Source organism: Cyprinodon variegatus, unplaced genomic scaffold, assembly GCF_000732505.1.
Source record: "Cyprinodon variegatus isolate N-32 unplaced genomic scaffold, C_variegatus-1.0 Scaffold150, whole genome shotgun sequence".
In the NCBI taxonomy this organism is placed as follows: Eukaryota; Metazoa; Chordata; class Actinopteri; order Cyprinodontiformes; family Cyprinodontidae; genus Cyprinodon; species Cyprinodon variegatus.
Window position 1 is genome coordinate 319,741 of NW_015150603.1, and position 16,262 is coordinate 336,002.

Below are 16,262 nucleotides of genomic sequence, written 5' to 3' on the forward strand. Positions count from 1 at the left end.
ATAAACGCTTTAAGTTTTTCCTCTGTCTTGCTGGAATTCTGGGTCTGTTCTGAGTTCTGACAAATGAAAAAAAAAAAAAACTATTAACTTTTTTCAAAGTCATGTTGTAAAATATATATTGTAATTTGGGTTTAGTTCACATTTTAAAGGAATTCTGCAACACAAATAGATATGGATATATTTCACATCCTCCAATATCTTTATCTCTTACCATTACTAAATATATCACTAAGCCTTAGAAACCAAAAGGCTTAGTGACTCTTTGGAAATGAAGGCAAAATGCCTGGGAACTGAATCGAATGGACAGGAAGTTTAGTGCTGAAAAAAAAAACCTCTGCTCTTCCTCATCTGTCTCTTTTCCTGTTCAGGGTTGATCCCTCTTTTCTGCCCTATGCCTCTCAGCATGTATCACTCTCTTTGTCTGTTCTTATCCTCTTTTTACCACAGAGTTCTGTTTTCACAGTGTTGCCTGTGTCAGTTCCTTTTCCTATAAAACTCTCAGGGGATTCTCTTCTTACATATGGCAGACCGGTTGAATATGTATGTCACAGCATTTGCAAACAAACCTATAGAGACAACAAACCTACAAGCACGCCCCAATAAATTAGAGAACTCAAAATAAGATATTTCAGTTAAATTTGATTGTGGCTTTCAGCTAACAACTTTTTATCTTCCCTACATTATCTACATTGTATGTAAGCATAGTGATAGAAAAATGTGCTTAAAAATATGCTGTTGATTATCCTGGACATGGACTGCAACTGCAACTGAAGGGTATCACCAAGACTCAGGGGAAAATAGATTGGACTATTATTAATGTTTGGTCCAAAGTTTTCTTTATAGATAAGAACAATATTTACATCACATGTAAATATAAAAATGAAGGTCCCAGAGGCTGGGTGAGTAATAATAATTTAAGAGTGTTGCGTACTCTGCAAAAGCAGAGGTATTTCTTGTGGGTTTTTTTGTTATTTTCGGGGTCCAGACAGGTCCCACAGGATTTGTAGATATTAGTCAGAGGTGTCAAAGGTACTAATATTTATTACTCAAGTATAAGTATAAATCCTGATGTTTAAAACACTTTTGTAGAGGTTAGAGTATTAACTTAATTACTAACTTAAAAAGTATTAACTTAAGCTTTTTACTCTAGTAAAACTATGAAAGTACCCTTTTTAAAGCTAAATATAGTATAAAGCTAAAGGTATTGGAGGAAAAAAGGTTAAAGGCAGATGATTTAAATTTCATACTGGTTGCTGCACTACCCTATTAAAGGAACATTTTTCTACAATTCTGGATGATAACTTCCTTATACTTTATTTTCTTATTTTAATAAATGACGATAACAGTGTCAATTTTAACTTTACATAATCTTGATAACCTATTTGTCTGGATGAACCAAATAATTTTTTTGATTTACTATTTTATTTAATATTTTTAAATACCAACAGGCTATGACAAAAATTATCTTAAATGAAAGAAGAATAATGAATCTAGTTTTAAAATGTACAAAGTACAAAGTAGAGATAATTGCAAAAAAAACGTGAAATGTCTAAAAAACAGTTACTCCAGTAAAGAATAGATAGCCAAAATTTAAAGTAAGGTAAGGAAGTATTTGTACTTTGTTAATTGATACCTCTGATATTATTTCACAGAAGTAAAACAAGGTAAACGCTGAGTCCTGATGATGCCTTAAGAACAAGCTGAGGAACAGGGTGTTGCAATTTGATCATTCAGCACTGAGAGAAATTAGTTTGCCTCTAGTTGAAAAGATTTCTATTTAAGGAGGCCAGCAGATTACACTGAACCACTGACTGCAGAAGTCACTCCTCTTGTATGAGCATGTTTAACAGGGGACGATCGCTCCCATTGTTTCATCGACTTTGGAGCAATCCCTCTTACTGAGCATGCATGTAGTGACAGTGGAGAGGAAAAACTTCCTTTTAACGGGAAAGAATCTCCAGTACACCTTCTGCCACACAGCTTACTGCCTCAGCCACATCCTATGTCTCCTAGGAAGAAAAGACAGAGTTAAGCACAGGACCAAGGTGACAATCCATTGAAGCAAGTTTTGCCTCCCATCCAGAAAGGTTTTTCAATTCAAAAAATCAGAATTAGCGCTGAGATCAAGGCTTTACAGAGTGGACCAAAAACAAAGCCGGGTTTTGGCTTAGAAAACATGCAAATTGGGGAGTCGAATGGGGAGTCGTTTGGGTTCCTTGTTAGCCTGCAATACCCATGGATTGTTTTTTAACTTTTTTGGAATGACTATGACCTGGATGGCTGAAATAGTCACCAGTGTTTTACTGAAATAAAAATCAGATTTATCGAGAGACAATTCTTTAATCTCAGAATTCTGACTTTAATCTCAGAATTCTGCTTTTGATCTCAGAATTCTGGCTTTTTTTCATAGAATTCTGACTTTAATCTCAGAATTCAGACTTTTTTTTTCAGAATTCTGACTTTTTTTCTCAGAATTCTGACTTTAATCTCAGAATTCTGTTTTTGATCTCAGAATTCTGGCTTTTTTCGTAGAATTCTGACTTTAATCTCAGAATTCTGACTTTTTTCTCAGAATTCTGACATTATTCTCAAAATGTTGACTTTAATCTCAGAATTCTGACTTTAATCTCAGATTTCTGACTGAATTCTGATAGCTAACAAACATGTTAGCATCAAGCTGTGGCCATTTCTGTTTTAGAGACTAGCTCTATTGTTGACCTTCTGCTCTTCCATTCATGAAATAGCATCACCGGGGACCCCCCAGGCACGTAAAGAGTTGCCTAATTTCATCATTTTCCACCAAAGTGTCACTGGCCCTCCCAAACAACTCACATCTTTGTCGGTGAAGCTGAGTGCTCCCACATCTCTTCCTTCATGATGCCCATCTACATTAAGATCCAAAATTCTAAGATTTAAGTCAGAACTCTGAGATTAAAGTCAGAATTTTGAGGTAAAAAGTCAGAATTCTGAGAAGAAAGTCAGAATTTTGAGATTAAAGACAGAATTCTGAGAAAAATTCAGAATTCTGAGATTAAAGTCAGAATTCTGAGGAAAAAAGTCAGAATTCAGAGATTAAAGTCAGAATTCTGAGAAAAAAGTCAGATATTTCAGGAAAAAAAGTCAGAATTCTGAGATTAAAGTCAGAATTCGGAGATTAGGTTAGAATACTGAGATTAAAGTCAGAATTCTGAGATAAAAATAAGAATTCTGAGATAAAGTCAGAATTCTGGCTTTAGAGTGCTGTTAGTTTGCTGTTTCTCTGAGTGAGACTTTCAGTCTGTCTGTATGTATGTGAGCAGAGGCACACACTTGCAGCTCTTTAACACTCTGCACATGACAGTCTACAGACAAAGAGCTCCATTCAGGTCAATATTGCTTTGCTTTATGTAAAGCATGATTTAGGAAGCTTTATTTATTGAATATTTCCAATGTATAATAGTTCTGTTAGTGTTAAAGTTAAGATGAAAAATAAAACTCACTTGTTTTGTGTAATTTTGAACTTTTCCATCTGACTTTTTCTTTTTTTTTTCTTTAATCAGACGCCATATGCACGCCTTCAGGACTCGACCGATTTTTCCTCCTCCTGAACGTCAACATACTGCTCTTTTTCCCCCCACTGCCATATTTCCAGTTTGGGAATCTCTGGGACTGGAGGTGAAGTTTACTTTCCCCCCAGTATCTGAACAGCAGCTGAAACATCGAGTGAACATGTAGAAATGGATTTTATGAGGCTTTTCGGCACCGTTATCGCCGTTTTGTTTCACCCTGGATCCGCTTCGAAAATTAATGGTAAGATTTTTGCTTCGGGGGCGAAAAAAAAACCCATAAAGAAAGAGTCTCCGTTCCTTGTTTACAGATAATCCAAATTCTTTCTTATATTTACAATTAAAACGGAAATGATTATTTTTTTGCACTTTTTGTTTTGTTTTGTGAAACAAACTGAGAGCCTCGCGCCTTAAAAAGTCCAAAGCGAGCAATTTGCGTGTTTCATAATAACATCGAAGAAGAAGTAAACAACAGTTTGTGACCGGGGTCTAAGAGAGGCGGCTATAATTTAACAGTAAATATCATTGTCTGCTGTCCGACATAGACATTAAAGCGCTTACAAGACTAGACTGCTCCACCAACACTGTTACATAATAGAAACGGTCAGTAAGCATATTTTAACTGCATGGTCCTGAATTAATTAGATGTTATCCAGTCATATGTCTCCACTTTTAAATGGGATACAATGACTCAATTATTAATGTGCTTGTTTTCATTTATTGACTGCATGGGGATAAGAATTAAACGCTTTAGACCAGTTGAGGGTAAAGCAGCAACAAACAAATCTAAACAAGCCAAATTACTCTGTCAAAATGATGGATTTCCCTTATGTTTGGGGATGGTTGTAAAATAGGATTGAAAAGACTCATTTACGTGGGTGGTTCTAGAGAGGGGCCAGCAGGGCCAATGCCCCTACAGCAGGGGTCTTTAACGTTTTCCAGGCCAAGGACCCCCAAACTGATAGCGAGATGGACCCCATAATTATGTTTATTGTATGAAATTATGTTACACAGTGGAATCCGCTTACAGTGATCACTAGGGCCGGGTATTTGCGCCGAATTCCTGAATCGATTAGATTTTGATTCATACAGTTATTTTTCTTATTTATTTATTTATTTTTATTACAGGAACAAAGCATAATTGTAACATTTCTTTAAATAAGAGCGCAAACCTTTCACCTACAGTTCCCACATAATTTTTTTTTTAAGAACAAAGAACACACATAGAATACCTTCGGTAGTAAAATACTAATAAAAAAACAAAACAATAATATTAAAATGAAAAAAATAATAATAAAATAAATTAAATATATATATATATATATATATGATTCATACAGTTCTAAATCGATTCATTTCGATTCGATCTGTTTATAGAATAATGAAAGTGGTTCAGCTGTGTTTCAAAATACAAAATATTTCTTTCCTGTCATATTAAACACAAAGTGCAAACTTGCAAATCAGACAGTTTAAACTTGAGAGGTGAACAAAACTGTCTCAAAAGCGCAAAGTTGTTTGTGAAAAGTGAAAACATGAAGCCTCACATGAGCAAGCAGACTTGACACAGCGGGGACACAGCAGACATGCATGAGCTGCATTATCTTCACTGAACAAACCATATTTGCAGCGTTTTCTGTAACAACTACAGGGTGTTTGCTGGTCAGACCCCATTTATTAATGTGTTCAGTGGACCTATTGAGTATATTTGCAGCTGTCTGGCTTGAAGTAATCTCGGTGGTCTGTAGCACAAGATGCAAGGCACCACTCATTATCAGTGTAGTGGGAAGTCACCTTAATGTCACATATCCAGCACATTATCTTTAGCTGTTTTAAATCCAAAATGGTTCCAGGCTTCAGTTGGGACAGCTTGCTGAGCGATTTGTTACTTGGGTTTGCATTTGCACACGCCTGCTCATTTGAACTTGAACGTCATGCGCGTCACTATAAAAAATCGATCTAATTCCCTACACATCGATTTTGCAAAAATGTAAAGGAATCGATCCAAAATCAATTAAATCGATTTTTTTACCCAGCCCTAGTGATCACGTTGGTCCAGAGCCAATCTGAACACTATAAGTGGTTGATTACTATATCCGAATTTACCGTTATTTCACATATTTTTTTATGTTGAATATGATCTAAATGCCATTTGTGTGGTTTTCCAATGAGAAAAATGAAATGAAACGGATAGCTTCCGCATTTACTGAATTTTATTACAGTACCATGCAACTTTAAATACAGTATACTGCGCTGTGCGCGGACATAACTCTGGTTGCCTGGTGCCGCCGGTGCATTTTTTTTTCAACAAGTCTGAAGTTTGAAACAAACAGTTTCATAGAGCAACATAGAAGATAACCTCATAGGCTACAGAAAATTAAAGCTAGCCTACGTCTGTTTTGTGTTGTGGATCTGCTGTGCCGCATTAAGAAATCACCTAACATATTTATCCATGGTTCCCTGGATCAGAGTCTTGTCCAACACCAAGTTCACTTCTTTTTCAGAACAATGTAAAAGGTCAAGGTTTTTGAAACCAACGTGCAGGAGACCAGTCTTTAAAATGCAAACTGCATTCCTCATCTCAGCTCTGGAAGAGACAACAGTCTCCAAATCTTCATCCTCCTATTCGCTACCTCAGCAATGATGTCCTAATCTGTCACGGGTTCTGACAGAGGAGTGCTGTCATTACTTTCGATCCACTTGGCCAAAAATAAACACTATAAGCGGTTTCTTGATTACTATAAACAAAGTATTTAGACAGCATTTGTATATAAATTATTCTGTCCCAAGCCTTCTGAACGCTATAAGCAGTTGATTACAATATCTGTGACCACTATAAGCGGATTCCACTGTATCAAACTGGTCCTATAGTCACTCTATTACAAATGGATTTTCAAAGTATTACTGATTCTGATTCCTCATTGATGGGACAGGTGTTGTGAATGAAACGGTGTCCAGCTTAAAAGAGCTCCTGTGTGTCGTTGAATGTGTGCATTGATGCCTGAAAGACATCTTCTGCCTCTATTTATCTGTTTACTACAGTGTGTTGAATTCATATTAATGTGTATTTAAAGACATTTCAATTATTGGAAAAAATTGCAGGAGGAAATATAAAAATTAAAAGTCTAACCAACCCAAATTTTAGCGATCCCCATGCAGTACATCCTTGGACCTTCTAGGCTTCCCGGACCCCCGTTGAAGACTTTCGCTCTACAGAACTGGTCTCAGTGTTCTGTCAGATCAACATACCGCGTCAGACCAGCATACCCAGAGTCGATGCCGATTTGTCCCTTTAGTTTATTCCCGTTTATCCCTTTAGTTTTGTATGAAAAATACACTTTAAACTACTTCAACAGGCATTAATCACTTTAGTCATGCACAAAATCTATGTAATTACTTACTTTTTGGTGTTTTTTTTAAGCGTATGGTGATCTGACCTTGAATAAAGGGAATAAAGGGCCCATTGAGGTAGTTTAAAGTCTATTTTCGTACAAAACAAGGGATAAACGCAAATCTGAAGTCTTGCGCATGCGTATTGACTATGGGTATGCTGGTCTGACGGGATAGGCTGATCTGACAGAACACCTATCATGGCTCCTGTACTCAATACATAATACTAAATACATTTTATATGATATATTTGTTGGCAAAATCCTTTTTTTTTTTTTTTTTTTTTTTACAGGTTTAGTCTAACAATGATGTAAGATTAAAGCGTTGCACTTTAGCTTTAGTCATAGAGATAAGATCGCAATTTTCCTCTGCTAGATAAGGGTCTTCAGGGCCATGAGTGTCTTTTTAACTCTTCTCATCTATTGAGATTACAAAATATGTTTTATGTTCTCTTCTTATGCTCCCTGCACCTATTAAAAGAGTCCCTGGCTTCCTTGGTTAATTAAATATAGATCTTTCTAATCTTGTGCTAATCCTCAACCTGGATCAGATTCAAATTATATTTTTGTAATACTGTCAGAGATGCACTGCAGAGGGAAATTATATTTCAATTCAATGCAGATAATTTATATAGCACCAATTTACAACACGTCTCAAGATACTTTGCAGAGACATTCAATCAGATCATACAATTCATTCAAAATATATCATAGCGATCAAACTGGTACAGCTAATAATCTATTAAACATGATGTGAGGTGGAGGTTTCCCCTCTGAGAGCATCTAGCTGGTTTGCATTGATGTATAAAAAAATATATCTGTCCATTAAAAATGTAAAGAGTAAATCAAACCATTTATTCTTAAAGTAGATAAAGACGTTGAAGGTCCTTTAGATTATCACATGGTTGCAGTCAGTACAGTTATTAATGCAGACAAAATAAGTGTTGTTCAATGAACTGGGGAAATGTAACGTATCTACTGGTGCCTCATTTTCAGTACTGATGCTCATCATTCAGCCCTGGGTTAATAAAGATTAAATATTAAAAATAAACAAGTAGACTAATAGCAATTAATCAGTTCCTTAATTTGTTTACTGTTTTATTTTTTAGAACATAATGTCTAATATGTTAAATTATAAACTAAACGAATATACAGTTCAACTCAAAATAAAACTACTATTTTATGTGTAAAGTTCTTAATAACTGAAATATTAATACTGATAATAAAAAAGAGGATCCAAGAAATGTCCAGGATGAAGCTCTAAATTATATTTATGCCCCAACAATTAAGGCCTTTTTCTCTACAGAAAGTATTTTATAGATGCCACAGACTGCTCTGTTTCACAGCAACAGAACAAATTTATGAAAGAAGGAACATATTCATATAATCAATGTTAATCAAATGTTTGGAAATCTCTCAGCAGGACTAATATAATCGAATGTGTTTTTAGGATCTGACCATCGTACAAAGATTTAGAAAATCAACTTTATATCAGTTACTGAGATTGCCTGAATTGAAACACTTTTGATCACTAGGATGATCAAAAATTCAGATTAAGGATTAAGATCTGCATAACTCAGAAGCTTCATGATCTTCAGTGAGATACATTCTTGATCTTTTCGCTTCTTAAAAAAAAATCAAGAAAAAATGTTAGAAAAATTGTAACTTTCTTGTTTCATTGATTTTCAGCAAAGTGTTTAATGCTGAAACAAAACATTAATATTTTTTGTCTAAAAGGTATATTATGTATACTTTCTTTAAAGACGGAAGATAGAGAATTGTTTTACCTTCATCCCCTCCTTCAAAGGTCTCCTATTAAGTGCAGCAGTGTTGCTGATTTAGACCGACCATGTCGAAAAAATAGTTTATTCAACTATTGTCACCCATTTCAGGTAGGCCATAAAAAGTTCTACTGGATTCACTTTCTATTAGTCTTTTTCCTGCTTCACAAAGGTAGACAGCAGCTTGATAAAGCCATGATGGCAATTTTATTTTACATCCAAGTAGTATGCAGTTCTTCAAATATAAACACACACATCAATTTAAAACAGATGGCATCGGTATGGCCAATACTGCACAGCCAGGTATTGGGTATCGGGGCCAAAAAATGGCATTGGCACAACACTATCTCTGATTCACAGTATTGGTATGAATACTGCGGTAGCTCCACAGAATCTGTCACACTCAGACTGGGGCATGAAAGCTGACTGGAAGGAGGGCCCCCTGACTAAAGTTCACTAAGGGCCAAAAATAGCTAAGTCTGCCACTGCCCATAGCTTTGTCTAGTAGAGAAGATGGACTAAGCACTGAAAAACAGGCCCAACTCTTTCATCTTTAAGGGGTTGATTGCAGCAGTCTGGCTGCGATGCATTGTAGGTAGCAACAGAACCAGTTGGATAAACTTAGAAAATATTAACCAATGCAGCCACAGCCGACTAGGGGATATTTGGGTTAGAACTAATTGGTTTTATGTTTGATTAAAGTGAGACCCTGATCATTGTACTAAGTTTGTGATTTTTTTCTTGGGGGCTTACGCTTAGCAGGTAAAAGCCTAATGCTCAAGTAAAAAAAAATTTGCTTTCTGATGGAGACGTCTATGACCAATACAACCAATGTTGTGCAAGTTCATAATTAAAAAAATGAGCTCAAATTTCAAGTCAGACAGATGAAAATGATCTAGTTCACATTAATAGTCCATAAACCTAAAAAATGAAGTAGTTCAAGGTAATTTGGTAATCGTACACAATAGAAACTCATATTTTACCCTTTAAGTGTGTGATCATAATGTATAGAAATGAATGGAAGATACTCGATGCAGTCAAGGTATACTGTACTGTAATGTAGTGAAGCCTTTATTAAGCCAAATTACTCAGAGCCTCATAAACATACAGGTAGATTCAGGTTCTGCTGAAAAGATCTGCATCAAAAAGGATTTCTTATGTTCCTCATTCAGTAGCAGATATTTCCTAAGATAGCTTGAAAGCTTTAACCAGATGTGTTGCTTTAAATTTGTAGTGGAATAGGCTGACATACAGACATGTTTGTCAAGTCTCGGTGGACAGTTTGCACAAAAACGTGAGTTGCTTTTTGTTTGAGTTGTTTGAGTTGGGTTCTTTCTTTGTTAGTTCAGAAAACTCTGCTAGGTGCTCTGAAAAACTGGAAATACAAGTAGATGAGTCTGAATCGTAGACATGCAGTAGACATGCTTGTCTGTCATGCTGTACCGTGTTTTCCGGACTATAGAGGGCGGCTCACTATACACCGCACCCACTCAGTGTTTATTTAAAAACATGAAACATACATATATAAGCTACACCAGGCTATATCTACTGAACTGTCCCCCACCAAACCTCTACATATCACTCCTAGAGTGGAACGAAGAAGAATGCTATCCAGTCTCTATGATGGTAGATTTATGTCTATTATTCAATAGAATAAAGGTTGCTTCAATCAAAAAATATATTTTCAATGAAAAACACATTCACAACAAAGAAAAAAAAAACCTTTCAATGAAAGAATAAATGTAAACATATAGTTGAGACTTCAAAAAATAAATTTGAACACTGACGTGCTGGCTTGGAGTTCATCTGCCTAGCTGTGTGTTTCCTGGATGGGGCCACCAGTGGAGCTGGTTGACAGTTACCTTTTTCTATCTCTGCTTTGAACAGCAGTCGGCCTCGACAGATTGCCGCTCTCACTGAGTTCTGCTGGAGGTTTCCTCCTGTTAAAAGGGAGATTTCCTCTCCACTGTCGCTACAAGCATGCTTGGCATGAGGGGTTGCATTTGAGTCAAGGAGTTGATGCAATCAACTGCTTTTCCATATATAGAAAACTTTGAATCAATTTGATCGTATGATCTGGTTGAATTGTAAAGTGCCTTGAGATGACGTGTTGAGAATTAACGCTAAATAAATAAACTGAATTGAATTGAACACAGCTTTTCTTTGGTAGAAGTCAAGTTTTTTTTTTGTTTGTTTGTTTAAAGCAACTCTTTTAGTTGAAGTAACTTTGTTTTTTTTATTGAAAGACACAAATTGACCTTCATACGCCTTGCAGCAGTAAGACTTTCTGATCAAAGTTGAGGCTTCATTAGCTCTCTATTTTAGCTCTGCAGGAATCGTGCTCTCTTCATTGTTTTGACAGCTTTAATGCAGCAAATAAATGTCAGAATGTGTGAATCAGGACATTTGTTCTCCTTCATGCCTGCTGCTAGAATATCCTTGTGCTAAATTATTTGATTTCCCATTTTGACTTGCGCCCCCTGGCGGTTAGGAAAAATCTGCAGAAAAGCCTCCATATAAGCTGCATTGTTCAAAGTGTGGAAAAAAGTAGCAGCTTATAGTCTGGAAAGTACGGTAGGTTAAAAGATCGTAAAAAAGCAATACATTATCCTCCAATCTAACAGAAGTCAAAAACAGGTGATGAAGAAGGACGCCTATATATTTAAGTCTAGAATGTGGTGAGAAAAGTTGTTTTTTAGGACTTCGGGACTTCAGCTAACCACAGCGAGAGCCATTATCTGCAAATGTGAAAACATAACAAATCACTGACACGTGATAACACCACACAGTAACATCTAAAGCTTTTACTTTCCTCAGTTAAGGTCAGTGTTTATGATTCAAGAAAAAGAAAGACTTCTGAGGCAAAAAACGAATCCTGACCAAAAATATTACGTGGACTGGCAAAGCTAGAAGAGAGCTGTTTTTTAGGAAGGAAGGTGTGTCACGTTACATCAAACAGCATTTTAACTACCTTCTATTATCAGAAAAGGAAGGAACTACAGTAAATGTACTTTTAGTACAAAGGCTTTTACCCTGAACTGCAAGTTCCTAAAGCTCAGCTATGCACATCTTTGATTTTTTTTTTAAGAGATCCTCAGTTGAAAGGCAAATGCCACACTACCACCGTCTTCTACGTCAGAAGGAAAAAAGTATTTGCTAGTCAACCTTGTTTAGGTTAAATGACATTTAGTAGATGAGAGGATACATTTGAAACAAAAAATGGTGAACAATTAAGGGCCAAAACTAAGGATTATTTTTCTTATCCATTAAGGTGTTGACTGTTTTCTTAGTTAAAAATCAGATAGCAAAATGTTCCTGACATGAGATATTTTTTTACAGAACTATAACCATTGTAGAGCTGAAATAACGTCACTACAGAGGTTCTGGATAGATCATATTTACTGTACAGACGAAGGTTTTTTTTTTTCCTAATTACAAAATGTAGCTGTATTTTTTTTTTTTTTTTTTATATACAGCTCTGGTATATGTATTGGTCTAAGTGGGTGTTTTTAGCAACAAAGATTTTTTTTTTTTGATTGTATACGGCTCTTAATGATTTTTTTCATACTAAATGAGTAAGCAATTATTTTAATAACTGATTAATCACTTCTATTCAGTTTAACTGTTTCAGCCATAGAACAATTGAATGAAAGCATAAGATTCACAACAAGGCAGTGTCTCTCAGGAGTGCTGTTAGGGTCTCTGGACTATAAAACAAAAATGTTAACTCTATTTGAATACTGTATGTTAAATATTTCTAATGTAATTGCAAAATATGACTGTTTGTTTTACCTTTTTTCACTTTTTTTGTTTTCCGTATGTGAAAGTTTGCCCTTAAAACTTAAATGAAGATTTCACATTATGTACCAGTGAATACCTGATGATATAACATATAATATCTACCGTAAAGTGAAAATATGTGCCTTAAGGTCCAATTACTGGTCCTGTGGCTGATTATTAGTCTGGACTGTTCCTCAGGAGGTATAAGTATACACCTACTGCCCTCATGTCTTAAAGTGTGTTCTTTTATGGCCAGAAAGAGTTTCTGAGAATGATTCTGCTCTCTCTCAAACGATAAACAACGAAAAAGGTCTCAGTTTTTGGCCCTAAGCAGGTCCATCTCGGATCTGCTTAATAAAGGAATAAAAAGGGATATTTTATGCTTGGTGGTCATCGAAAAAAAGGGTTATCATCGTCTTCTTAATTTTCTTTTTGCTGTTAAGGCCAGAAAATCTGCCGACGTGGGACCGAGCGCCCGTGCTACAAGGCATCCTACATTCAGGACAGTCGACGACGGCTGACATTTGAGGATGCCAGGCAGTCCTGCAGGTCTGAGGGAGGAGAGCTGCTCAGCATTGAGACGGAGAGTGAGCAGCGGCTGATAGAGACCTTCATACAAAAACTGAAGGCCGGAGATGGGGACTTCTGGATCGGGCTTCGACGCAGCCCGCAGGATTATAGGACAGGGAATAACAACCCAGGGTGCCCCTCCCAGTACTATTGGGTTGATGGAAGCAAGGCCAAATACAGGTTCTCCTGATTTTTTCTCCAACTGACTCTTTCAAACAGAACAAACTGGACGAGGAAACAAACTGTGTGTAACTTTAGTGTTTTATTTGCTACAGGAACTGGAACTGGGATGAACCGTCTTGTGGTGCTGAAATGTGTGTCGTGCTCTACCACCAGCCCACTGCACCAACTGATGAAGAGGGCCATTTCCTGTTTAAGTGGAATGATGACAACTGCAGCGCCAAGAACAACTTTGTCTGCAAATACAGGGAAGGTGAGTGACCGGAGCTGTGGCTGGCAGTTTCTAAATGTCTCTGCCAAAGTCACCAAATAGAATAAGGAACATATTAGAGTGTTAATATCCGCTAATGTTATAGTTATCGCTAGTTTGCTCTCCAAAATGTTAATGAGAGAACATGAGACGGCGTAAGTCAATGGGCGAGGCTTACTTTGATTCTTTGAAGTCTGTGGCTGTTCCCACCATGCTAGATCACAGCAAGCTCTCAGCGTAAGTTTATTGCATATATTAAAGACTAAACTAGGGATATAGAGGCTAAAGTTGCTCTCCTAATATTCTGTAAATTGAAATACCTTTTCTGCAGTTTTTTTTAAAGAAAATGTTGACTTTAGAGTAAAAGAAATACTAGACAAGAAGAAGTTGTCTTATCTCTCTTAGGCAGAAGCATCCAATCAGATGTCAGAGTTTTTATGGAAGTAGCACTAGTCCCACCTCCTTGATTTTGATGAATGTGTGATAGGTTAAATTATGGTGTGCTTCAGCATGGCAACAGAAAGTAATTTATTAAATCATGAAATAATTAGATTCACTTCTTTAGAAAGATGTCCAAAATATTTCATTGAAGCTCATATAATTGATTGTATATTTATTCAATACATTCTGTATTCATTTGTAGTCTTACTAGATTATTGAGACTTTGAAATAATAATTTATAAGGTATTTATCTAATGTGAACTCGCTACTTTCCATAGTCTGCAACCTTTCTATGAGGAAACAATATTGATCTCTAATAACCTCTCTGTAACATAACGGTCTAAAGCTAAATAATGAAAAATAAAAAACAGACAAGAATAATAAAAAAGAAGAAGAAGAAAAATTATCATCTCATTAAATATTTCTGAGCTCAGCTTTTTTTTTTTTATTGAATTATTAATAATGTACTTATTTTCTTCAACTTCTGCAGAAAAAATACCAGTACTCACAGGCGACAGGATCATAATGCAACCAGGTACACATTTCTCATGTTTAAATGAAGAGTGTAATATGGTTTTAATATAATTGTTGTTTCTGTATGTGTGTCACATTTATATGATATATTTTTTTTAATACAGGGTTTTCCTACTGACATTTTTAATGATTCCTGTAGAATAAATAAAACTGAAGTGTTTTTGAAGATGATCAAATGTGTTCAGAAACTTCCAATTAGCAACCATTAATTCCTAAATCCCTGTGCTGTAAATATGACATGATATAGGAGCCCTGTTTCTCATAGTCGCTTTTCAACACAGTAATACAGAGAAATAGATCTCATGTCATTGAGAGTTAGTTCAGTTTATCACCCGTTTCGGATGTGATCAACCATTAAATTGCCATTATTAGCAGTTATTAGCCCCATACATTGGCTTCAGGCTCTGCCTCCTCTACCTTCTAGTAGGTTCTTATGGCTAATAATATCATTGAAAACAGCCCCCTCTATAACTGCAACTTTTATTTACAATTTAGCTACATTATACTTTTTATCTTCTTTATTTATAAGGTACCTATTTTTTTAAACTGTATTTTAAAGCTGAACTTCATTTCCACATGCATGGTAATGTGATGTTTAAATATTTTTTTATTGGTTTGTTTAATATGAGTGACTTGCAGATCTCTTTTTTGTACAATAGATAAAGAACTACTAAAAATATGTGTACCGGTAGATTAAACATAAATAGATTCATTAATTCCACGGGCTACAACTTGATGACCTTAAGGTTAGGATTAGGTCAGGATTCATTCGGCGATAACATACTGAGCCTACTGGAAGGCACAATCTGGAGCCATTCCATGGGAATGATAACCGCCAATTATTGCCATTTAATTGGATGATAACATCCGAAGCCGCTGGGTTTATTGAAATTGCCTACTCTCTGTTACAGAAAATTTAAAAAAGGCTTTGACTGCAAAAAAAATCACAAGGAAGATGGGTTTACTGAAGAGTGGTAAAAGAAAATAAAAGATGCAGTAGCAGTAGTTATTAAAATAATTTAATTTGTGTTCTGACTAATGCAGAGGCACGTGTTTCCAGCAGAAAGGCATTTTTCCCTGTGGTTCCCAGAAGGAAAAGACAAGACTATATTTTGAAAGTTTTTCAAAATGCATATGAACAGGCTTGGAGGTAATTTAACAAGCTAAACTTGATTAGATTTAAAGGAGGAAGGTATAACATCTAAATACACTAGTCAGGACAACTGCTGTAGGTTATGTGGCCAAATGCAGGCTGATCATTTCCTTTTTTGGGGGATGTGTTCCTCTGTGGCTCCATTTTGGAAAAGGCTCATGTGGCATTGGAACAAGATGCAACTGTTTTATAATGTATGTTACACAAGTCAGAATCATAACTTTTCAAAATTGAAAGGATTACCTTTAAAGAAGCATTACAGGGTTTTCAAATTATACTGCCACCTGTGGCCAAAATACAGAACTGCAGCACTCTTCTGCTCACCTTTCTACTTGACAAGTTCTTTGTTTTTGTTTTTACTTATTTTACCTTGTGTCTGAGTTTAGCTGGATCTGAGTATCCACAAAATCCATCTTGAATATAACATTTTTATCGTTTACAATTTGACCCATTATACATGGACGTGCTTGACGTCACATCCGGCGAACAGCGCTGGAACTCTGAAGTGCATTAGGGGAAATAGGCTCAGGCTTGTAGATATTTGGGGTGTCTGTCTGGCCATCAAACAATGTTTTAGTCATAAAGGGTCAAATAAAACGGCTATTTTAAACATATGTATTTTTTTTTTTTTTTTTTTTTTTT

General features: G+C 35.9%; 1 protein-coding gene across 1 annotated transcript in view; it reads left to right on the forward strand.

Moving 5' to 3' along the window:
* Positions 1–3,539: 3,539 nt before the first annotated feature.
* LOC107086352 (chondrolectin-like) overlaps positions 3,540–16,262 on the forward strand; it is a 16,896-nt gene continuing 4,173 nt past the window's right edge. The window contains exons 1-4 of the mRNA XM_015377238.1: positions 3,540–3,789; positions 12,936–13,242; positions 13,338–13,495; positions 14,424–14,468. Coding sequence (XP_015232724.1) covers positions 3,717–3,789; positions 12,936–13,242; positions 13,338–13,495; positions 14,424–14,468 — 583 coding nt within the window. The 5' untranslated portion in view covers positions 3,540–3,716. The remainder of the gene's footprint in view (positions 3,790–12,935; positions 13,243–13,337; positions 13,496–14,423; positions 14,469–16,262) is intronic.